The 24,479-nt window shown below is 37.5% G+C and overlaps 1 protein-coding gene across 1 annotated transcript in view; it reads left to right on the top strand.

Moving 5' to 3' along the window:
• The window catches only part of DNAH5 (dynein axonemal heavy chain 5), a 293,865-nt gene that overhangs the window by 51,868 nt on the left and 217,518 nt on the right, over positions 1–24,479 (top strand). The window contains exons 18-21 of the mRNA XM_077114905.1: positions 1,791–1,956; positions 2,570–2,812; positions 22,560–22,750; positions 22,836–22,923. Of these exons, the coding sequence (XP_076971020.1) occupies positions 1,791–1,956; positions 2,570–2,812; positions 22,560–22,750; positions 22,836–22,923 (688 nt within the window). The remainder of the gene's footprint in view (positions 1–1,790; positions 1,957–2,569; positions 2,813–22,559; positions 22,751–22,835; positions 22,924–24,479) is intronic.

Genomic DNA, 24,479 nt, shown 5'->3' with positions numbered 1-24,479 from the left:
ATTTCTGGAAGGCAATTTCTATTGGACTGAAACTAGTTCACTTCCAATTGTTACTTAAACTGCAGCTTTTTCAGGGTGCATTCCATTTCTTAAAGAAAGTTCCCACCTTTATTTTTTAATAATAATAATAATAATAATAATTATTTTTGGGGTGCATGGTCTGGGAATGGAACCCGGTCTCCCACATGGAAGGCGAGCATTCTATCACCGAACCAGCGTGCACCCCCACTTTTATTTTTAAGTCTTTAGAAAGTCTCTGTTACTTCTCAGAAAAGGGGTCACTCCCAGCAGTCATGCTTTTTTACTTAGCAGCCTCCATTTGCTTTGTGCTATAGAAATCAATGTCATTTCCTGAGTATGGTGGTGAAGATTTGAGAACACAGGGATTTGAGGACATAGAATTTTTGGAGCCTGGTAGAGAAAAGTGACTGTGGCATGTAGAATAATTCTTGGGTGACACTGGGGTCCAGTTGCAGTTGGAGAACATGAATTCCATCACCAAACATCTGTGTGGCAACTGCCTGTGTGCGCGAGTGGAGAACAGGGATGAACTGGGTCATCCTGCTTGGGCTTTTCCTGGGTGGTGGCCATGGAAGGCTTAGGGAGTGATGGAGACAAGTTTATTGAACAAAACTGGTTGAAATGAGGAGTCATGAATCAAGGGAATAGGCGAGAAAAGACCTGGAAGTAACAAGGATATTAGAGGGCTCCTGGTCTGCTGACCAGGTAATGAGAAATGATGGAGTGCCACATTGATTCGAAAAGTAAAAGGCTACTCAGGATTTTGAAGCCAGACCCTTTTGGTAGATTTTAAGATCTAGGGTGTGATTCCTGTGCGTTGTGAAACAAAGCAGGATGCGTTGAGGCACCATCTTGGATGTATTGTTTTTGACAAAGGGGGCATTTTGATGAAACCATTGCTACAAAATGGATGTCATATGTCCTAAGGGAATAGAGTGGAGGTGAGGGCCTTTGGTGGTAAGGAGGTGAAAGAACCATGAGGCTGGTGTTTGGACTGCATAGTCTATGAACATATTAGAGACACTCAAGATAAATATTGGTGAAACTTGATATGAGGGGCTGTGGTCAATTGACAGTATCCATTATTTTATGGGCATTCTTTTTTTGTTCCCAAATCAGTGGTAAGTCACTGACTCTGTCCACAACACATCAATCCATCCACGATCCATCATGCATTTGCCCATCCATATTTCATCCGTCATCTACCTATCCATCTGTCCATCTATCCATCTACCCACCTACTACCTATCTCTTCCTCCTCTTCCTTCTTTATTACTATCCAGCTATATATCTTCCACAGAATTGTGCAGAATGCTCCATAATAGTTTATATTTATATAGTTTTTATTTTATGAAATCTTATTCTTGAGAAATGTGCAATGCGGTTAGAGAGGAGGAACACACCTCTGAAATTAGGAGATAATTATGGCTTGTTGGGAAGAGTAAGAAAGAAGGAAGGCTATCTGGAGCCTATTTATGTGATATGAGGGTAACATCATGGGAACTGAGGCTGCTGATAACTTTTAGAGTTATTTCCTCCACTGCAGGAGAAGTAAGTGTAATAATAGCCCGTTCACTCTCCTCCATTTGGTTCTCTTGTGTTGAACACATTCCTTAACAGAATGTCTTACTTGGGTTAGAGTCAAGAGTATGGCTAAGCATTTAGTTGGAGTTAAAACCTTACAGGGAAGCTGAACCCAAGTGTTGCTACCATGACTGAGGTACTCCCAAGAGTTTAACAAATATGACACCATGCTAATTTTTTTATAGGACCTTTGTGTAAATGGGGCTCAGATACTCCATTTTAAAAGCTCATTGGTGGAAGAGGCAGTCAATGAACTAATTCAGATGTTGCTGAATGTGGAAGTTCCATCTAAAGAAGAAAATGAAAAAGTATCCAATGAGAAAAGAGTTGATTCAAAAAGTGAACATTTAGGTAAGAAAAGGGTAGTGGGAAAGCCTTATTTTTCAAGGACACTCATGGAAAATTATATTTCATTTTCTATTTAGCAATTAATTTCACACTTTTGCAAACACCCTTCCAATTTTATAATTGTATTTATATATCTGAAAGTATGATTCTGCACATAATGAGATATGTGTGATTCTTTCCATTATTTTTAATGTCACAGATATGTGCATGGCACTGGCCCTTGCTGGTTTCCTTTGCAATTTGTTATGGTTGTGCCTGACTTCACCTTGTTAATAGAGTAGGATGAGTCATAGATTGGAAACCCCCTTGGAAAGCATCTAGACCAGAGTAAACCTCCCATGGGACAGAGGAGACAGAGAAGGGAAGTTATTCCCCAAAGATTTCATGCTATTGATTAAAGAGAGCATACCAGCTTTTTCACTTATAGCTCCAGCTTCTCTTGTTGGCTGTTTCTTCACAAAGAGAAAAGAGGCTTCCATCAGCCCATCTTGTACCCTGATTTCCTCTTCCCACCTTTTGATGATGCCATTTTCTAACATACTTGCATGTGATTTATCTTAATTTTCTTACCTTTAATTGCAAAGTATGGTTTTTTCTCTTTTTCATCTTGGAACAGCTAAAGGAGATGGAAAACCTGACAGCTTGGCCCCTTCTCTTAATGCCAGTGAAGGGCCTGGCCTCTTGCCTTTGATCATCATGAAGAGAAAGAAGAAAGACACTGAAATGCTGGAGGAAGAAGCCTGCGAGTTGCTTTCTCATTTCAACCATCAAAACGCAGATGCTCTTCTGAAAGTTACAAGGAACACCCTAGAGGCTATTCGCAAACGCATTCATTCTTCTCACACAATTAACTTCCGGGGTAGGAATTCCATGCAGTTTGCCTCCTGGCTGTCTGGGCAAACAGTAATGGCTAATGATGGTCGTGTGTGCATGTGTGTGTGTCTTAATGTCAATTTAAATAGCTCCTTACCTCTTATTGAGTGTCTTGTCATAAGCTTTATGTTATGAACTTTGGTCATCCCCATAATTTTATGATATGAATATTACTATTCTCAATTTACAACTGAGAAAACTGAAGCACAAAAAAATTAAGTAATTTGTGTTAGGTCACAGCTTTGTTAAAAACATAAAAATCAATATTAGTTTTAATCTTTTTTTGTAGTAAGAAATAACAAAATGAATTATTTTAATTAGTGTTAGGAAAAAAATACATGCTTTAATAAGAAGACATGAAAAATTTGATATAATTGTTAAATCTTTAGGTTATAACCAGTTTAAAAAATGAGAAAGAGCTTATTAATGATGCACTCTCCAAAGTAGGAAATTTTGACCATTTCCATTTGAATTTAGTACTTTCTAGTGGATTCCTTATTGTGAATATCATCATTACTTCTTTAGCACAACTCAAACAGGCATTCATTTCCCAGGTGGGTCAACAAAATTCCATATAATCTAAAGGCATTCTGAAATTCAATTTTAAATGTAAAAAGTGAAAAAATGTAAAAAGTAGTTAGTAAGAAAGATAAAAATAATAGATACTCGAATCTGTTTATTTCAACTATTAGTGTTTGAGGGGAAGTGTCTTTAATATATAATTAAAAGCAGATAAATAAGTAGTTGAAAATATGTGGAAACTTTGAAGTAATGTTTGTATTGGTAGTGTGGTTTCTTATCTTTCATTTCACATTGGGATGAAAGATGGTCCGTTTTTATCATTTTCTTTTCATTTTTCATTTAAAGGTTATATAAGCAATAGAAAAATATATTCTTTGTAAGATTCAGAGAGTAAAAAATATATGAGCACACTAAGGTCCTTCCTTATCCATTCCCATTTTCTCTCCTTTCTACAGATAATTACTGTAATACTTTGCTGCATACATTTCTAGAATTTTTTTAAGCATTAATTTCTATTTATAAACACTCTATACCCACCACTCTCTTCCCACCACTAGTCTTTCTGCCTACAAATTTATGATTGTTAGATATTTCACATAAGTGATAATCATACCATATTTCAAGGTCATCCATTTTGCAGTATGTCTTAGAATTTCATTCCTCTCATGACTGAATAATATTCCATGTGTGCATAGATCACATTTGTTTTTCCATTAATTTATCAATTGACATACGGGTTGTTTCCATTTCTTGGTTATTGTGAATAATGCTGCTATGGACATTGGTGTATAGTATCTGTTTGAGACCCTGATTTCACTTTCTTTGGGTATAAACCTAGGGATAGAATTGCCAGGTGAAGTGGTAAATCTGTATTTAACTTTTTGAGGAACCTCCATATTATTTTCTGTGCCATTACATTCCCACTGATAGTCCACTAGCATTCCAATTTCTCCATGTTATCTTCAATACTTTCTATTTTTTTTTAAACAGCTATCCTGTGGAGATGAAATGGTTTCTTGTGGTTTTGTTTGGTATTTCTCTAATGGCTAATGATGTGGAGCATATTTTCTTTGGAAAAATGTCTGTTCAGGTCCTTTGACCATTTAAAAAAACATTTTTATTGAGAAATCTTCACACACATACAGTCCATACATGGTGTTCTAGTTTGCTAGCTGCTGGAGTGCAATATAAGCAGAAACAGAATGGCTTTTAAAAAGGGGAATTTAATAGGTTGCTAGTTTACAGTTTTTAGGCTGTGGAAATGTCCCGATTAAGGCAGGTCTATAGAAATGTCTGATATAAGGCACCCAGGGAAAGATGCCTTGGTTCAAGAAGGCTGATGAAGTTTAGGGTTTCTCTCTCAGCTGGGGAAGGACACATGGTGAACATGGCAATGTCTTCTAGCTTCCCCTCCAGACCTCTTGCTTCATGAAGCTCCCTGGGGATGTTCTCCTTCTTCATCTCCAAAGGTTGCTGGCTGGCGGACTCTGTGGTTCTGTTATTTTCTTGACTCTGCTCTGTTGCTCTCCTGCTGTTCTCTTATATTCTCCCATCATTCTGAAACTTTCTCCAAAGTATCTACTCTTTTATAGGATTCCAGTAAACTAAATCATGACCCAAATAGGATGGGTGGTGACACATCTCCATCTAATCAAGTTTAATACTCACAACTGATTGAGTCACATCTCCATGGGGATAACCTAATCAAGTTTCCAACCTATAGTACTGAATAGGGATTAGAAGAAACCATTGCTTCTGCAAGATTGATTAGGATTAAAACATAGCTTTTCTAGGGTACATTAATCCTTTCAAACCAGCACACACAGTGTAAAATCAAGGCTCACATTACCATTGCATAGCTGTATATTCATCACCGTGATCACTTTTAGAATATTTGCATTACTTCAGAAAAAGAAATAAAAAGAAAAAAGAAAAAACTCATATATACCATACCCTTACCTCTCCCTCTCATTGTCCACTAGTGTTTCAACCTACCCAATTTACTTAACCCTTTAACCCCCCCATTATTTATTTATTTTTTTAATCCATGTTTTTTTTTAACTCATCTGTTGATACCTTGGATAAGAGAAACATCAGACACAAGGTTTTCACAATCACATAGTCACATTGTAAAAGCTATATCCATAGCTTTATCAAAATCGTCTTCAAAAATCAAGCTACTGAATGCAGCTCAGCAGTTTCAGTACTTCCCTCCAGCCACTACAAAACACCATAAGCTAAAAAGAGATATCTATATACTGCATAAGAATAACTGCCAGGATGACCTTTCGACTCTGAAATCTCTCAACCACTGAAACTGTTTGTCTCATTTCTCTCTTCCCCTTTTTGGTCAAGAAGGCTTTCTCAATCCCATGGTTCTGAGTCCCATCCCATCCCCAGGAATTCTGCCCCATTTGCCAAGGAGATTTATATACCTGGGAGTCATGTCCCACATAGCGGAGAGGGCAGGGAGTTCACATGCCAAATTGGCTTAGAAAGAGAGGTTATATCTGACAACAAAAGAGGTTCTCTGGTGGTGACTCTTAGGTATAATTTTAAGTAGGCTTAGCCTATCCTTTGCAGAAATAAATTTCATAGGTGCGAACCTCAAGATCAAGGGCTCAGCCTATTGATTTGATTGCCCCAACTGTTTGCGAATATAACAGGGATTTCCCAAATGGGGAAGTTGAATATTTCCTCCTTTCTCCCCAGTTTCCCAAGGGGACTTTGCAAGTACTTCTTATTCAGTGCTGAAATTACTCTGGGATATACCTGGCATCACACTAACCTGGACAAACCAGCAAAATCTCATGCCTTATTCAAGATTCCATGTAATTATGGGGTTTAATTAAACTGACTATACAGTTAAATTAGGTAATGTGCTACCCAAAATATAAATTTTACACAAATTAACATCTCTCCCTTTGGTCTCACATAGAACTTGAAGTTTTAAATTATGGACCCTATCATCCTTTACCCTGCATTCTGATTTAACTTAGTCCTATCCAGATCAGCTTCATTCATATCTCTATTCAAAGTCTGATCCCTTTTTCAGCTTTTTAAACAATTCCTGTATGGGTAAAGTCCTGCTGAATTTCATAGCTTTAGAGCTCTAGCTCTGAGGTCAGGTATCACATAAATACCTGAAATTTCTGGGAATGACCAGGTTAAATATAAACAGTTCAGTTTCTCAGAATTTAGAAATAAATTACAACTCCTGAATATATGTGACTGCTGTAAGCACTTACAATCTAGGACCCTTTACAGTAGGACCTAACCTGATAACCCATGCTCTCGATTTCAGTTTACCGAGTTTGTATATTACAGTTAGCCCATATGAGTGAGGCATGATAATATTTATCTTTTTGTTTCTGCCATTTCACTAAACATATGGTCCTTAAAGTTCATTCTGCTAGTTGCATGCCTCACAAATTCATTCTTTCTTGCAGCTACTCAGTTGTCCCTTGTATGTAAATACCACAGTTCCCCCTTCCTTCCCTCAGTTGTTGTATTAGGCCACCTCCATCCTTTGTGGATTGTGAACACTTCTGCTATAAACAACAGTGTGTAAATGTCCATTCCTATCCCCAGGGATATACTGAGCAACAGGTTGCAGGATCATATGTCAAACCCACCCCTAACCTCCTGTGGAACCACCACACTGCCTTCCAAGAGGCTGTACCTCTCAGTTTCCCTACCAACAGTGAATAGATACACCTCTTTCTCCATATTTTCTCTAGTATTTATCTCTGTTCATTTTTAAACAATTTATTCGCACATCATACAATCCACCTTAAGTAAATAGACATGACCTCGCTACCATAATCTATATGAAAACATTTCTTTTTCTTCCACAAAGAATCCATGTCCCCCCCCTGCCCCCCACTGCCTATTGACATTTAGTTTTGGCATAATACCTTTGTTGCATTCAGTGGATGCATGTTACACTGTTACTGTTGACTATAGACCCTAGCTTGCATCGATTGTACTTTTTCCTGTATACCATCCATTTCAACACTTGTAATGTTGACATTCATTTATTCTCCCTCGTGCAAAAATGTTCTTATATTTGTACATTTAATTACCATCGTTGTCCACTCTAGACATTCCTAAGTTATACCATCTCAGTCTTTGTCCTCTATCTTTCCTTCTGGTTTCAATCATGCTTACATTCAGCTTCATTCAGTAGGCTTGTATTATTGTGCTACAATCAGGTAGTATTGTACTATCCATTTCTGAATTTTTATACATTTCTGAATTTTACAATCAGTCCTGTTGCATTGTCTGTATTCCTTCAGCACCAAATGCCCAATCTCAACCTTATTTCTATCTCCTGATAATCCATATTCTTAACTCTCAAAGTTCATTCATTAATGTTAGTTCTTCATATTAGTGAGACCATACAGTATTTGTCCTTTTGTTTCTGGCTAATTTCACTCAACATAATGTCCTCCAGATTCATCTATGTTGTCACATGCTTTGTGACTTATTCTGTCACGAACTGCATAATATTCCATTGTATGTATATACTGCAGCTTGTTCAGCCACTCATCTGTTGAGTGACATTTGGGCTGTTTCTGTCTCTTGGCAGTTGTAAATAATGCTGCCTTTGAGGCACTAAAGTATTTAATTTTGAGGAGATCCCATTTATCTATTTCTTTTTTCAATGCTTGTGCTCTGGGTGTATTAAGGTCTAGGAAACTGCCTCCTATTGCAAGATTTTAAAGATATTTCCCTCCATTTTCTTCTAAAATTTTGTGTCTTTGCTCTAATGTTTAGGTCTTTGATCCATTTTGAGTTAAATTTTGTAGAAGGTGTGAGATATGGATCATTTTTCATTCTTTTGTGTATGGATTTCTAGTTCCCCAAACACCATTTATTGAAAGGCTGCTCTGTTTCTGGTGGGTTGGCTTGATCACCTCATCAAAGATCAATTGTCAATAGATGAGAGGGTCTATTTTTGAACACTCAATTCAATTCCATTGTTCAGTATATCTATCTGTATGCCAGCACTATGCTGTTTTGACCACTGTAGCTTTGTTATATGCTTTAAAGTTAGGTAGTGTAAGACCTCCCACTTCATTTTTCTTTCTCAAGATATTTTTAGCTTTCAAGACACTCTGCCTTTCCAAATAAATTTGGTCATTGGCTTTTCTATTTCTGCAAAGTAAGTTGTTGGCCTTTTAATTGGTGTTGCATTAAATCTATTTATCAATTTGGGTTGAATTTACATTTTAACCATTTGTTTTGTCTTCCAATCCATGAACACAGTATACCTTTTCATTTATTTAAGTCTTACATAATTTCTTTTAGCAATTTCTTGTAATTTTCTGTGTTTTAGTCTTTTGTATCCTTAAATTTATTCTTAAATATTTGATCATTTTGTTTGCTATTGTAAATGGAATTTTTTTCTTGATTTCCTCCTTGGATTGCTCAGTACTAGTGTATAGAAATGCTACTGATTTTTGGATGTATCTGCCACTTTGCTGTGGATTTTTCAGAATTTTCGACATGTAGTATCATGTCATCTGCAAATAGTGAGAGTTTTACTTCTTCCTTTTCAATTTGGATGCTTTTTATTTCTTTTTCTTGTCTAATTGCTCTGACTAGAACTTCCAGCACAATGTTGAATAACAGTGGTGACAGTGGGCATCCTTGTCTTGTTCCTGATCTTAGAGGAAAAGCTTTCTGTCTTTCCCCATTGAGGATGATGTTAGTTGTGCCTTCTTCATATAGTCCCTTTATCAGGTTGAGAAAGTTCCCTTCTATTCCTATCCTTAGAAGTGTTTTCATCAAGAAAGGATGTTGAATTTTGTCAAATGCCTTTTCTGTGTCAATTGAGATGATCATGTGGTTTTCTGCTTTGGCTTATTGATATCATATATTACATTACATTAATTGGTTTTCTTGCATACCTGAATAAATTCCACTTGGTAATGGTGTATAATTCTTTTAATGTGCTGCTGGATTCAATTTGTAGGTATTTTGTTGAGGAGTTTTGCATCTATATTCATTGAAGAGATTGGTCTGTAGTTTTCTTTTCGTGTAGTATCTTTGTCTGACTTTGGTATTAGGATGATGTTGGCTCCTTAGAGTGAGTTAGGTATTTCCCTCCTCTTCAGTTTTTTGAAGTGTTTGTGCAGGATTGGTACTGATTCTTGAATGCTTGTTAGTATTCACATGTGAAGCCATCTGGTCCTGGACTTTTCTTTTTTGGGAGTTTCTTGAGGACTGATTCAATCTCTTTACTTGTGATTGATTTGTTGAGGTCATCTATTTCTTCTCGAATTAATGTTGGTTGTTCATGCCTTTCTAGGAAGTTGTCCATTTTATTTATGTTGTATACTTTATTAATACATAGTTGCTCATAGTATCCTCTCATTCCTCCTTTATTTCTGTGAGGACAGTGGTATGTCTTTTCTTCCATTTCTGATTTTATTTATTTGCATCTTTTCTGTTTTTTTGTCAACCTAGCTAAGGGTCCATCAATTTTATTGATTTTCTCAAAGAACCAACTTCTGGTTTTGTTGATTATCTCAATTGCTTTCATAGTCTCAATTTCATTTATTTCTGCTCTAACCTTCATTATTTCTTTCTTTTTGTTTGCCTTGGGGTTAGTTTGCTGTTCTTTCTCTGGTTCTTCTATGTGAACAGTTAATTCCTTGATTTTTGCTCTTTCTTTTTTTTATTATAGGAATTTAAGGCAATAAATTTCCATCTCAGCACTGCCTTTACTGCATCCCATAAATTTTGATATGCTGTGTTTTCATTTGTCACAAGATATTTACTGATTTCTACTGTAATATCTTCCTTGGCACAGTTTGTTTAAGAGTATGTTGTCTAGCCTCCATATATTTGTGACTTTTCTGATCCTCTTCCTGTTATTGATTTCCAACTTCATTCAATCACGATACAAGAAAGTGTCTTATATGATTTGTCTTTTAAAATTTATTGAGACTTTCTTTGTGACCCAGCATATGGTCTATCCATGAGAATGATCCATGAGCACTTGAGAAAATTGTGTATCCTGCTGTTTTGGGGTGTAATGTTCTGTTAATGTTTGTTAAGTCTAGTTCATTTATTGTATTATTCAAAGTGTCTGTTTCCTTATTGATCCTCTGTCTAGATGTTCTATCCATTGATGAGAGCAGGGAATTGAAGTCTCCAACTATGTGGTAAAGATGTCTACTCATTGATTTGATTTTTGATGAGATTTTGTATGGTTGTTTGAACATCCTGAATTAGTTGTTTAAACTCCTGTGTCTCATTTGAAGTGTTGGTCTGTTCCTTTGACTGGGTCATAGCTTCGATTTTCCTAGTATGACTTGTTAACTTTCTGCTGTTGTCTAGGCACTTGATTTCCTTAATTAGTTTATTCTTGAGGTTAGTTTCACTCTTTTCCCTAGGGTTTTCTTGCTGGATGGCTTTGTTCTCTATCCATTCTTTGACATCCAGTTCAACTTATTCTAGACCTCTTGCGTAGGTTCTGTTTAACTGATCAGAATTTTTCAGCTTGTTTTTCTGTTTCTTGTCCTGCCTATATGGGGCCTTTTTTTTTGAGGAGGGTCTCCTCAAATATCATTGACCCCAGTCACGTTTTCCCTGACCAGACAGGTCCACATCTCAGGAGGAGAGAGTAGCCAGCATTGCAGTTTTCCCTGAGGGTAAGACCCAGTAGGTTGTCAGACTTTCCTATGAAGCCTTTTAGACTCTGTGCTTTTCCTATCCTGCCCAGCATGTGGCATTTGTCAGCCCACAGGTTTCCACCAGTGTAAGGTGATGTGGTTCCTTTAATTTCCGCAGATTCTTCCTGCTAAGGGTGTGCTTGAGACCAAGACTACAGTACAAGGCAGGCTTTGATTTCTTCTGTTTTCCAGCCCCTGGGGCCTGACTTATCTGAAGGTGGACCTCCACTTGGGCTGGACCCTGCCCTCCCTTACTTGGGGAAGATATGCCCTCAGGGAATTAACTCCTTTCACCTGTCTAGTTACTTTGTCTCTCAGACATTCCTTAGTTCTGCCCTTGTCTGGGGCAGTGCTGGATCTTGAGAGTGCTTGCACTTTTATCTGTTAAGATGTTTAAAAAAAGCAAAAAGCCTTTTCAGAGCTGGACCCCTGCTCCCTGGTTCTGCCAGTCAAGAGCATGAATTGGTACGTGGCTCTGTGTGTACCCAGGCTCTATGTTTCCCTTTTTCTTAGTGTCCAGCCATTGTCCAGTATTTTGTGCTGTCCAACTCAGAAAGCCTCTGATTTTTTTCCATCAGCCTCATGTCCTCTCTGCTGGGCCTAATACACCTGGTTCCTTTAGTGCTTGTTCTGGGTTTATCTGTGCTGGGGGCCTATTTTTATTAGTCAGAATTTGTTTATTACACAATTGGAACTTGGTTGAGCTAAAATCTTGCTACTAGTAAAGTTTGTTTCCTTTTCCCTCAGGGAAGCAGCCTGCTGTGCCTGTGAGGAAGGGGTGCCAGCCTCCATGGCTTGGGAGACTTATAGTTCTGTGTGGGGTCTCAGCTGTTCCACATGGTCCAGACTGGTGTATGCTGTATGTCCAGTCACTGATGTGCCCCCACCCCCTAAAAGTTTTTCTATACTATTCCTGGCTATGTACAGGTTGCTCTGGAGAATGAACTAAATTCCACCCCTCACTATGCTGCCATGTTGCCCTGCCTCTCCTTTGCCCATTTTTAAACTAGGCTGTTTGTCTTTTTGTTGTTTTATTATAGAAGTTTCCTTAAATATATCCTGAATATTAAACTCTTATCAGATATATGCTTTGCTACTATTTTCTCACATTCTGTAGGTTTTCTTTGCACTTTCTTGATAAACTTTGAAGCATAAAAATTTTTAATCTTAATGAAGAAAAATTTATCTGTTGATTCTTTTGTCACTTGTGCTTTTGGTGTCATATCTAAGAATCCATTGCTGAATCCCAAGTCATGAAAATTTCCTCCATATTATCTTCTATGTGTTTTATAGTTTCAGCTCTTATATTTAGGTCTTTGATCATTTTTGATGTAAGTTTTATATAAGAATGATGTAGAGGCCCAGTTTTATTCTTTTACATGTGGACATCCAATTTCCCTGGCTCTGTTTGTTTGAGAGACTGTTCTCTCCTCATTGTATATACTTGTGACACCTTTGTCAAAAATCTGTTTGCCATAGATATGAGTCTATTTCTGAACTTTCAGTTCTTTTCCATTGGTCTATTTGGCTGTTGTTCTTCCAGTTCCATACTGTTTTGATTACTGTAGCTTTGTCATATGTTTTGAAATCAGGAAGTGTTAATTTTCTAACTTTTTTTCCAGAATTGTTTTGTTTATTCATGCCCCCCCCAAATTAATTTGAAAATTGGCTTTTCTATTTCTGCAAAAAGGGCTGCTGAAATTTTGATAGGAATTGCACTGAATCTGCAGATTGTTTTGGGTAGTTTTGACATCTTAACAATATTAACTCTTTCAATCCATAAACATAGATGTCTTGCCATTTATTTAGGTATTCTTTAATTTCTTGCAGCAATGTTGTGTAGTTTTCTTTTATATCATTGGTTAAATTTATTCCTAGATATTTTATTCTTTTAGTTGCTATTGTAGATGAAATTATTTTCTTAATTTCCTCTTCAGATTGTTCATTATAATCCAAAGGTGTATAGAAACACAACTGATTTTTGTGTGTTAATCTTGTACTCTGAATTGTTATATTAGCTCTAGTGGTTTTCTTTTTTTTTTTTTCGTGTTTAAATGATACATATTTATTATCTCTCATATCGAGAAGTCTGTATGACATGTCAGAACTCAGTGTTACTCTGTGAACCTCTTGTCTTTGTTCCATTCATACTGCAGCCTGTTGGTTGCTGCACATGGTAGAACTGCATCCATTCATAAAGAATGCCCCCAGTCATATCTCACTGGCAGGAGTTGGTCCCATGCCCATACTTAAGCCAAACAATTTGAGAGGCTCAGAATGGGGTCATTATGACTGGCTTACCCTGGTTATTTGGCATGTCATTGATTTTTTTGGAATCAACATCATTGCCACTACAGCCAGCATACTGAGAAAATGGACTAGTGGTTTTCTTGAAGAATCTTTTCTGTTTTGTTGTGTCCAGTAGTTCAGTTCTAAGAGTAACCCTTTCCTCTTGCATTTTACTATAAACTGCAAGGAGATGCCAGACTGTACATTCCACATTTACTCTGGAGATCTCCTCAGCTAAATATCCATGCTTGTCACTCTCAAATTTGGCCTTCCATCCAGCATCAGGACTCAATTTTGCCACATTGTCTGCCGCTTTAAAACAAGGGTAGTCTTTCTTCCTTTTTTAATGACACATTCATCATTTCTGTCTAAGACCTCTTCAGAAATACCTTTAGTGTCCATATTTATACCAACAATCTCTTGAAAGCAATCTATGCCTTTTCTTTTCTTTTTTTTTTTTTTATTAACGGAAAGAGAAAAAAAAAAGAAATTAACACAACCTTTAGAAATCATACCATTCTACATATGCACTCAGTAATTCTTAACATCATCACATAGATGCATGATCATTGTTTCTTAGTACATTTGCATCGGTTTAGAGGAACTAGCAAGACAACAGAAAAAAATATAAAATGTTAATATAAAGAAAAGAAATAAAAGTAGTAGTAATAGTAAAAAACAACAACAACAAACAAACCAACAAGCAAACAAAAACAAAAAAAACCCTATAGTTCAGATGCAGCTTCATTCAGTATTTTAACATGATTACTTTACAATTAGGTATTATTGTGCTGTCCATTTTTGAGTTTTTGTATCTAGTCCTGTTGGACAGTCTGTATCCCTTCAGCTCCAATTACCCATTGTCTTACCCTGTTTCTAACTCCTGCTGAACTCTGTTACCAATGACATATTTCAAGTTTATTCTCGAATGTCCGTTCACATCAGTGGGACCATACAGTATTTGTCCTTTAGTTTTTGGCTGGATTCACTCAGCATAATATTCTCTAGGTCCATCCATGTTATTACATGGTTCATAAGTTTATCTTGTCTTAAAGCTGCATAATATTCCATCGTATGTATATACCACAGTTTGTTTAGCCACTCTTCTGTTGATGGAGATTTTGGCTGTTTCCATCTCTTTGCAATTGTAAATAACGCTGCTATAAACATTGGTGTGCAAATGTCCGTTTGTGTCTTTGCCCTTAAGTCCTTTGAGTAGATACCTAGCAATGGTATTGCTGGGTCGTATGGCAATTCTATATTCAGCTTTTTGAGGAACCGCCAAACTGCCTTCCACAGTGGTTGCACCCTTTGACATTCCCACCAACAGTGGATAAGTGTGCCTCTTTCTCCGCATCCTCTCCAGCACTTGTCATTTTCTGTTTTGTTGATAATGGCCATTCTGGTGGGTGTGAGATGATATCTCATTGTGGTTTTGATTTGCATTTCTCTAATGGCCAGGGACATTGAGCATCTCTTCATGTGCCTCTTGGCCATCCGTATTTCTTCTTCTGGTAGGTGTCTGTTTAAGTCTTTTTCCCATTTTGTAATTGGGTTGGCTGTCTTTTTGTTGTTGAGTTGAATAATCTCTTTATAAATTCTGGATACTAGACCTTTATCTGATATGTCGTTTCCAAATATTGTTTCCCATTGTGTAGGCTGTCTTTCTACTTTCTTGATGAAGTTCTCTGATGCACAAAAGTGTTTAATTTTGAGGAGTTCCCATTTATTTATTTCCTTCTTCAGTGTTCTTGCTTTAGGTTTAAGGTCCATAAAACCACCTCCAGTTGTAAGATCCATAAGATATCTCCCAACATTTTCCTCTAACTGTTTTATGGTCTTAGACCTAATGTTTAGATCTTTGATCCATTTTGAGTTAATTTTTGTATAGGGTGTGAGAGATGGGTCTTCTTTCATTCTTTTGCATATGGATATCCAGTTCTCTAGGCACCATTTATTGAAGAGACTGTTCTGTCCCAGGTGAGTTGGCTTGACTGCCGTATCAAAGATCAGATGTCCATAGATGAGAGGGTCTATATCTGAGCACTCTATTCGATTCCATTGGTCGATATATCTATCTTTATGCCAATACCATGCTGTTTTGACCACTGTGGCTTCATAATATGCCTTAAAGTCAGGCAGCACGAGACCTCCAGCTTCGTTTTTTTTCCTCAAGATGCTTTTAGCAATTCGGGGTACCCTGCCCTTCCAGATAAATTTGCTTATTGGTTTTTCTATTTCTGAAAAATAAGTTGTTGGGATTTTGATTGGTATTGCATTGAATCTGTAAATCAATTTAGGTAGGATTGACATCTTAACTATATTTAGTCTTCCAATCCATGAACACGGTATGCCCTTCCATCTATTTAGGTCTTCTGTGATTTCTTTTAACAGTTTTTTGTAGTTTTCTTTATATAGGTTTTTTGTCTCTTTGGTTAAATTTATTCCTAGGTATTTTATTCTTTTAGTTGCGATTGTAAATGGGATTCGTTTCTTGATTTCCACCTCAGCTTGTTCATTACTAGTGTATAGAAAAGCTACAGATTTTTGAATGTTGATCTTGTAGCCTGCTACTTTGCTGTACTCATTTATTAGCTCTAGTAATTTTGTTGTGGATTTTTCTGGGTTTTCTACATATAGTATCATATCGTCTGCAAACAGTGATAGTTTTACTTCTTCCTTTCCAATTTTGATGCCTTGTATTTCTTTTTCTTGCCTAATTGCTCTGGCTAGAACTTCCAACACAATGTTGAATAATAGTGGTGATAGTGGACATCCTTGTCTTGTTCCTGATCTTAGGGGGAAAGTTTTCAATTTTTCCCCATTGAGGATGATATTAGCTGTGGGTTTTTCATATATTCCCTCTATCATTTTAAGGAAGTTCCCTTGTATTCCTATCTTTTGAAGTGTTTTCAGCAGGAAAGGATGTTGAATCTTGTCAAATGCCTTCTCTGCATCAATTGAGATGATCATGTGATTTTTCTGCTTTGATTTGTTGATATGGTGTATTACATTAATTGATTTTCTTATGTTGAACCATCCTTGCATACCTGGGATGAATCCTACTTGGTCATGATGTATAATTCTTTTAATGTGTTGTTGGATACGATTTGCTAGAATTTTATTGAGGATTTTTGCATCTGTATTCATTAGAGAGATTGGTCTGTAGTTTTCTTTTTTTGTAATATCTTTGCCTGGTTTTGGTATGAGGGTGATGTTGGCTTCATAGAATGAATTAGGTAGTTTTCCCTCCACTTCGATTATGTTGAAGAGTTTGAGGAGAGTAGGTACTAATTCTTTCTGGAATGTTTGATAGAATTCACATGTGAAGCCGTCTGGTCCTGGAGTTTTCTTTTTAGGAAGCTTTTGAATAACTAATTCAATCTCTTTACTTGTGATTGGTTTGTTGAGGTCGTCTATTTCTTCTTGAGTCAAAGTTGGTTGTTCATGTCTTTCCAGGAACCTGTCCATTTCTTCTAAATTGTTGTATTTATTAGCGTAAAGTTGTTCATAGTATCCTGTTATTACCTCCTTTATTTCTGTGAGGTCAGTAGTTATGTCTCCTCTTTCATTTCTAATCTTATTTATTTGCATCCTCTCTCTTCTTCTTTTTGTCAATCTTGCTAAGGGCCCATCAATCTTGTTGATTTTCTCATAGAACCAACTTCTGGTCTTATTGATTTTCTCTATTGTTTTCATGTTTTCAATTTCATTTATTTCTGCTCTAATCTTTGTTATTTCTTTCCTTTTGCTTGCTTTGGGATTAGTTTGCTGTTCTTTCTCCAGTTCTTCCAAGTGGACAGTTAATTCCTGCATTTTTGCCTTTTCTTCTTTTCTGATAAAGGCATTTAGGGCAATAAATTTCCCTCTTAGCACTGCCTTTGCTGCGTCCCATAAGTTTTGATATGTTGTGTCTTCATTTTCATTTGCCTCTAGGTATTTACTAATTTCTCTTGCAATTTCTTCTTTGACCCACTTGTTGTTTAAGAGTGTGTTGTTGAGCCTCCATGTATTTATGAATTTTCTGGCACTCCGCCTATTATTGATTTCCAACTTCATTCCTTTATGATCCGAGAAAGTGTTGTGTATGATTTCAATCTTTTTAAATTTGTTAAGACTTGCTTTGTGACCCAGCATATGGTCTATCTTTGAGAATGATCCATGAGCACTTGAAAAAAAGGTGTATCCTGCTGTTGTGGGATGTAATGTCCTATAAATGTCTGTTAAGTCAAGTTCATTTATAGTAATATTCAGGTTCTCTATTTCTTTATTGATCCTCTGTGTAGATGTTCTGTCCATTGATGAGAGTGGTGAATTGAAGTCTCCAACTATTATGGTATATGTGTCTATTTCCGTCTTCAGTGTTTGCAGTGTATTCCTCACGTATTTTGGGGCATTCTGGTTCGGTGTGTAAATATTTATGATTGTTATGTCTTCTTGCTTAATTGTTCCTTTTAATAGTATATAGTGTCCTTCTTTGTCTCTTTTAACTGTTTTACATTTGAAGTCTAATTTGTTGGATATTAGTATAGCTACTCCTGCTCTTTTCTGGTTGTTGTTTGCATGAAATATCTTTTCCCAACCTTTCACTTTCAACCTATATTTATCTTTGGGTCTAAGATGTGTTTCCTGTAGACAGCATATAGAAGGATCCTGTTTTTTAATCCATTCTGCCAGTCTATGTCTTTTAATTGGGGAATTCAGTCCATTGACATTTAGAGTTATTACTATTTGGATAATATTTTCCTCTACCATTTTGCCTTTTGTATTATATATATCATATCTGACTTTCCTTCTTTCTACACTTTTCTCCATGTCTCTCTCTTCTGTCTTTTTGTATCTGACTCTAGTGCTTCCTTTAGTATTTCTTGCAGAGCTGGTCTCTTGATCACAAATTCTCTTAGTGACTTTTTGTCTGAGAATGTTTTAATTTCTCCCTCATTTTTGAAGGACAATTTTGCTGGATATAGGAGTCTTGGCTGGCAGTTTTTCTCTTTTAGTAACTTAAATATATCATCCCACTGTCTTCTAGCTTCCATGGTTTCTGCTGAGAAATCTACACATAGTCTTATTGGGTTTCCCTTGTATGTGACGGATTGTTTTTCTCTCGCTGCCTTCAAGATCCTCTCTTTCTCTTTGACCTCTGACATTCTAACTAGTAAGTGTCTTGGGGAACGCCTATTTGTGTCTAATCTCTTTGGGGTGCGCTGCCCTTCTTGGATCTGTAATTTTAGGTCTTTCATAAGAGTTGGGAAATTTTCAGTGATAATTTCTTCCATTAGTTTTTCTCCTCCTTTTCCCTTCTCTTCTCCTTCTGGGATACCCACTACACGTATATTTGTAAGGTTCACATTGTCCTTGAGTTCCCTGATACCTTGTTCAAATTTTTCCATTCTTTTCCAGATAGTTTCTGTTTCTTTTTGGAATTCAGATGCTTCATCCTCCAAATCACTAATTCTATCTTCTGTTTCTTTAAATCTGTCATTGTAGGTATCCATTGTTTTTTCCATCTTTTCTACTTTATCTTTCACTTCCATAAGTTCTGTGATTTGTTTTTTCAGTTTTTCTATTTCTTCTTTATGTTCAGCCCATGTCTTCTTCATGTCCTCCCTCAATTTATCGATTTCGTTTTTGAAGAGGTTTTCCATTTCTGTTCGTATATTCAGCATTAGTTGTTTCAGCTCCTATATCTCATTTGAACTATTGGTTTCTTCGTTTGACTGGGCCATATGTTCAATTTTCTGAGCGTGATCCGTTATCTTCTGCTGGCGTCTGGGCATTTAGTCAGATTTCCCCGGGTGTTCGACCCCACAGGTTGAAAGATTTTTCTGCGCAATCTCTGGGTTCTGTTCTTCCTATCCTGCCCAGTAGGTGGCGCTCGTGGCACACACCTGTCTGTGGGTTCCACCAGCGAAAGTTGCTGTGGGTCCCTCAACTCTGGAAAACTCTCGCCGTAGGGGAGGTTCGGCAGCCGAAGCGTCTTGGAAGAATGCCAGCCGGCCCGGGGTTCCAAACGCGGGGAGGGTCGCCGGCTGTCGCAGCACAGGAGAGCGTCCGGCCAAATTAGCCAGTCGGCCCGGGGCACCAAGCGTGGCGGGAGGGCGCCAGCTGTCGCAGCCCGGGAGAGTACACTGTTCCCAGCCGACGGGGGAGTCACGTGTTTGGAAGGGATCCCCCGGTCACTGTTCTCCGCAGTCTGGGGATTTCCGACCCAACTATCTCAGTTGTTCCGGGGGGCCTCGTGTGGTGGGGGCACCAGTCGCTGCGGCCTAAGGGGACCGCCTGTCCAATTCTACCAGCTGGCCCAGGAAGGTGGAAGGGAGGGACTCCGGTCGCTTGCCGTCCCACCCAGGAAAGCCCGTGCCCCTTGGTGATCTCACCGGAGCTGGTTCTCCCAGATAGTCAGCCGTTCCAGGATGGGGTACGCTGTCCCTTTGATCTCCCTCGTGGTTCCGGGAGCTGCTCTGTATTATCTTCACTCCCCCAGCAGCTGTTCTGGAGGAGGAAAGGTGAGGGCGGCAAGGCTGTCGAGGCTGGTGGCGGAGGAGCACGGTGAAGGCGGGGGAAGAGGGCACCGTGGTGGTTGGAGAGCAGCCGGAGCAGGAGGGGGAGAAAGAGAGGGGAGAAGGATGGCGGGCGGCTCGGCTGCTGCGGGGCGTGGGCGCCGCGTGGCGGGCCGGCAGAGAAAGAGAGGGGAGAAAAATGGCGGGCGGCTCGGCTGCTGTGGGGCGTGGGCGCCGCGCGGCGGGCCAGCGGAGAAAGAGAGGGGAGAAGGATGGCGGGCGGCTCGGCTGCTGCGGGGCGTGGGCGCCGCCAATCTATGCCTTTTCTATTAAGAACCTCACAGTGCTTCTAGGATCTACCCATTACCCAATCACAAAACTGTTTCCACAATTTTGGTATCTGCAATAGCAGTACCCCATTCCTCTGGTACCAAAATCTGTTTTAGTTTGCTAGGCTGCTGAAAACAATATACATGAAATGGGGTGGTTTCTAACAATGGGAGTTTATTAGCTTACAAGCATAAGTTTTGAAGCCATGGAAATGTCCAAATCAAGGCATCACATCAGGATGATGCTTTCTTCCTGAGGACTGACTGCTGGTGATCCTGGACTCCTCTCTCACATGGCCAGGCACATAGAAGTATCTGTTGGTATCTCCCTCTCTTCTGGGTTTTGTTGCTTTCAGCTTCTTGCCTTGATGGCTTTCTCTCTCTCTCTCTCTCTCTGTATTCATCATGTTTATAAAGGACTCCAGAAAGACGATTAAGACCCACCCTGGGCCATGGCTTAACTGAAGTAACCTAATCAAAATATCCTACTTACAATAGGCTTACACCCATAGGAATGGATTAGCTTTAAAAACAATATTTCTTAGGGTATACAATTCCAAACCACCACTGGATACCTATTCTTTCTTTTTTTTTTTTGCCTAGTTGCTCTGGCTAGAACTTCTAGTTCAGGATTGAATAGCAGTGGTGATAGCAGGCATTCTTGCCTTGTTCCTGATCTTAGGGGGAAAGCATTTAGTCTTTCACCACTGAGTATGATGCTAGCCATGTTTTTATAAATGACCTTTGTCGTTTTGAGAAAGCTCTCTTGTAAACTTCGTTTTCTTTTATCAAGAAAGGGTTCTGGATTTTGTCAAATGCCTTTTTTGTGTTTATTGAGATAATCAGATGGGTATTTTCCTTAGTTTTATTCCTTGTATTCTACAGATTAATTTTCACATGTTGAACCATTCTTGCATTACTGGGATGAAGCAGACTTGGTTGTAGTATATAAGTCCTTTAAATATGCTCCTTGATTCAATTTGCTAGTTTTTTGTCAAAGATTTTTGCATCTATATTCATAAAGGAATTTGGTCTGTAATTTTCTCTTCTATGATCTCTTTATTAGGCTTTGGTATTAGGTAAATGCTGACCTTGGAAAATGAATTAGGAAGTGTTCCCTCATCTTGGATTCTTTGGAAGATTTGAGAAAGTTTGGTATTAATTCTTCTTTGAATGTTTGGTAGAAGTAACCAGTGAAGCCACCTAGTCCTGAAGTTTTCTTTGGTGGATGGTTTTTGATTATTGATTCAATTTCTATACTGTTACAAGTTGGTTGATGTTATCTCTTTCTTCTTGAGTCAAGGTAAGTAGTTTATGTGTTTCTAGGAACTTTTCCATATTGTGTAGATTAACTCATTTGCTGACCTATGTTTTAGTTTGCCAGCTGCCAGAATGCAATATACCAGAAATGGAATGGCTTTTAAAATGGGAATTTAATAAGATGCTAGTTTGCAGTTCTAAGGCTGAGAAAATGTTCCAGTTAAAACAAGTCTATAGAAATGTCCAAGCTAAGGCATCCATGGAAAGATACCTTGGTTCAAGAAGGCAGATGAAGTTCAGCATTTCTCTCTCAGCTGGCAGGACACATGGAGAACATGGCAATGTCTGCTAGCTTTCTCTCCAGGTCTCTTGCTTCATGAAGCTCCCTGGGAGGCATTTTCCTTCTTCATCTCCAAAGGTCACTGGCTGGTGGACTCTGTGGTTCTCTCATCCTTCTGTCATGGTTCTGTGGCTCTCTCCTCATTCTCTAAAAGGAACTCTCTCCAAAATGTCTCCTCTTTTATAGGATTCAAGTAAACTAATCAAGACCCACATAGAATAGGGGGAGTCATGTCTCCATCTAAATCAAGATTAATACCCATGACTGATTGAGTCATATATCTTTGAAGATAATCTAATCAAGTTTCCATTCTATAGTGCTTAGTAGGGATTAGAAGAAACTGTTGCTCCCACAAGATTGATTAGGATTAAAACATGGCTTTTCTAGGGTACATAAATCCTTTCAAACCGGCATAACTTACAACTGTTCCTATAATCCTTTTAATTTATGTCACCATTCTGATTTCTGATTTTAGTTATTTGCAACTCTGATTTTACTTTTTTGTCACTTTTTCTTTGCAAGTTCAGCTAACCTGATTTTACACAGTGGGTTTTCTTTATGGATAGAGTACCAATAAATTATAATCATTGGAAAATAGCTTGGTTTTCACTGAATTTCCCTATATTTTGATTTAAATTAATTCTCCACTAGTTTTCATTCATTCAACAAGTACATGGTAGGCCCCTATAATGTTTTAGATAGTCATTGTAAGTGCTTTAATTTTTCAGGTTAAATATGATGTAAATTCCACTTTTAAAGTTTTAAGTTAAAAATACTAAATCTTCCCTGCTTTGGCTTAATTCAGGCAGTAACAGTGCATCCAAGATGAAGCAGAACAATGTGCCCATTTTCCGGGCAAGTATCACTCTGGCCATTCCCAACATCACCATGGATCCTGCCCTGGAAGACATGCAGCAGACATTGAACAAAGCCGTTGAGTGCATCGTCAGCATCACCAAAGGGGTTAGACAGTGGAGCAGTGAGCTGATGTCCAAGGTGGGTGTGGAATGTAGAAATTCTTTCTTATGGGAGCTGCTAGTCCAAATGGGACACAGCTGAAAAACATCCTTTTTCATTGCAGAAAAAGGTGCATGAAAGAAAAATGACTGCTTTGCAGAATGATGAAGACAGTGATTCTGATGATGAAATGGAAGAAAATGAACTTCAAGGTAAATGTCTTTTTAATACTTTCAAAATAGCCATGGTAAATAAATATTCATTAAATTTAAATGTACCTTCCCCCCATGAAATTCTCAAATGAGATTAACTTGGAATATTAATGTAAGAGCAATATTAAGCTTACAAAATATCAAGAACTGAGCATTTTAATATTACCCTTATAAATAGTCTCCTTCCAGTGGTTGATTATTAAGGTTGCAGTTATTGGTGCATCACTGATTTCTGGTCCAATGTTGAGAAATGAGGGATAAATAGAGTTTTGGTTCTAAAGATTAATGCCCTCATCACAATATTTCATGATGTTCTGGAGATATTTTTGACCCATTATATATCTCATTTTGCTAACGCACTGTGATTTTATTTTTGCTGTATATCCCAAGCATTTGAAGTGCTTATTGTATTTTATACAATTAGGAAATACTTCATCCAAGTGGCTTATGAATGTTATCTTCATTCCTGCATACTCCATTTAAGGCAAATGCTACCCCCTTTCCTAAACTACCCCATATTCAATTAGTGCTTCATGTCCCCTGGGATGATAAATCAATTAATTGTGAGGAAGAAACTGAAGCAAGTTCTTCTTTTAAACAGTCTGTTACTAAGGGTAAAGAAAGATCAAAACAACTATGCAATGCTTATGATTATTTATTTATTTATTTTATCTAAAAAGTATATATTAATATATTAATTTTAATTTTTCCATTTAAACATTTTATTAGTTGGAAATACCACTTAATTTGATAGATTTGTGTAAAATTCAGAATATCCTAACCTTAAAATATGTTCAACTATAAATTATATATAGAGAAGAAAAAAATGTTTAATGAAAATTGTATATAAATTTGTATCATGGCCAGAGGACATTTAAATAAATAAAAATACCCTTTTAATGATAGATTTGAAATATAATTAGTATGCAATAAAATTCACTGTTTAAAAATATACATTCAATGATTTTTGTTATATTAATGGTGTTGAGCAACCATCATTCTACTATCTAATTTTACAACATTTTTATCACCCTGAAAAAGGAACCTCATACCCATTAGCAGTCACTTCCGTTCCCACTTCCAAACCCCTGGCAACCACTAATCTAATTTCTATCCCTATGGATTTGCTTCTTTTTGGCATTTCATATAAATAGAATCATAGTATGTGTGGTCTTTTATAACTAGCTTTACCTGATTTTACATAGCATTTTCAAGGGTCATCCACATTGCAACATTTATCAATTCTTCATTCATTTACTTTCAGTTTAATGTTCTCTCTCTGGACATATGACATTTAATTTACACATTCTTCAGTTGATGGACCTTTGGGTTGTTTTATCTTTTTGGCTTTCAGGCATAAGACTTCTATGAACATTCATTTAAAAGTCTTTTTGCATGGACAAATATTTCATTTGTCTTGGGTAAATACTTAGCAATGGAATTGTTGAATTATCATTTTGAGTAATTGTCAAACTGTTTTCCAAAGTGGCTGTACCAGTTTACATTCCCACCAACAGTCAAGGGTTCAAAATACTACACATCCTGGTCAATACTTG

Source organism: Tamandua tetradactyla, chromosome 9 (genome assembly GCF_023851605.1).
Source record: "Tamandua tetradactyla isolate mTamTet1 chromosome 9, mTamTet1.pri, whole genome shotgun sequence".
Classification (NCBI taxonomy): Eukaryota; Metazoa; Chordata; class Mammalia; order Pilosa; family Myrmecophagidae; genus Tamandua; species Tamandua tetradactyla.
Note: the sequence above shows the minus strand (reverse complement) of the source record. Positions and strands in the feature narration are given on the sequence as shown.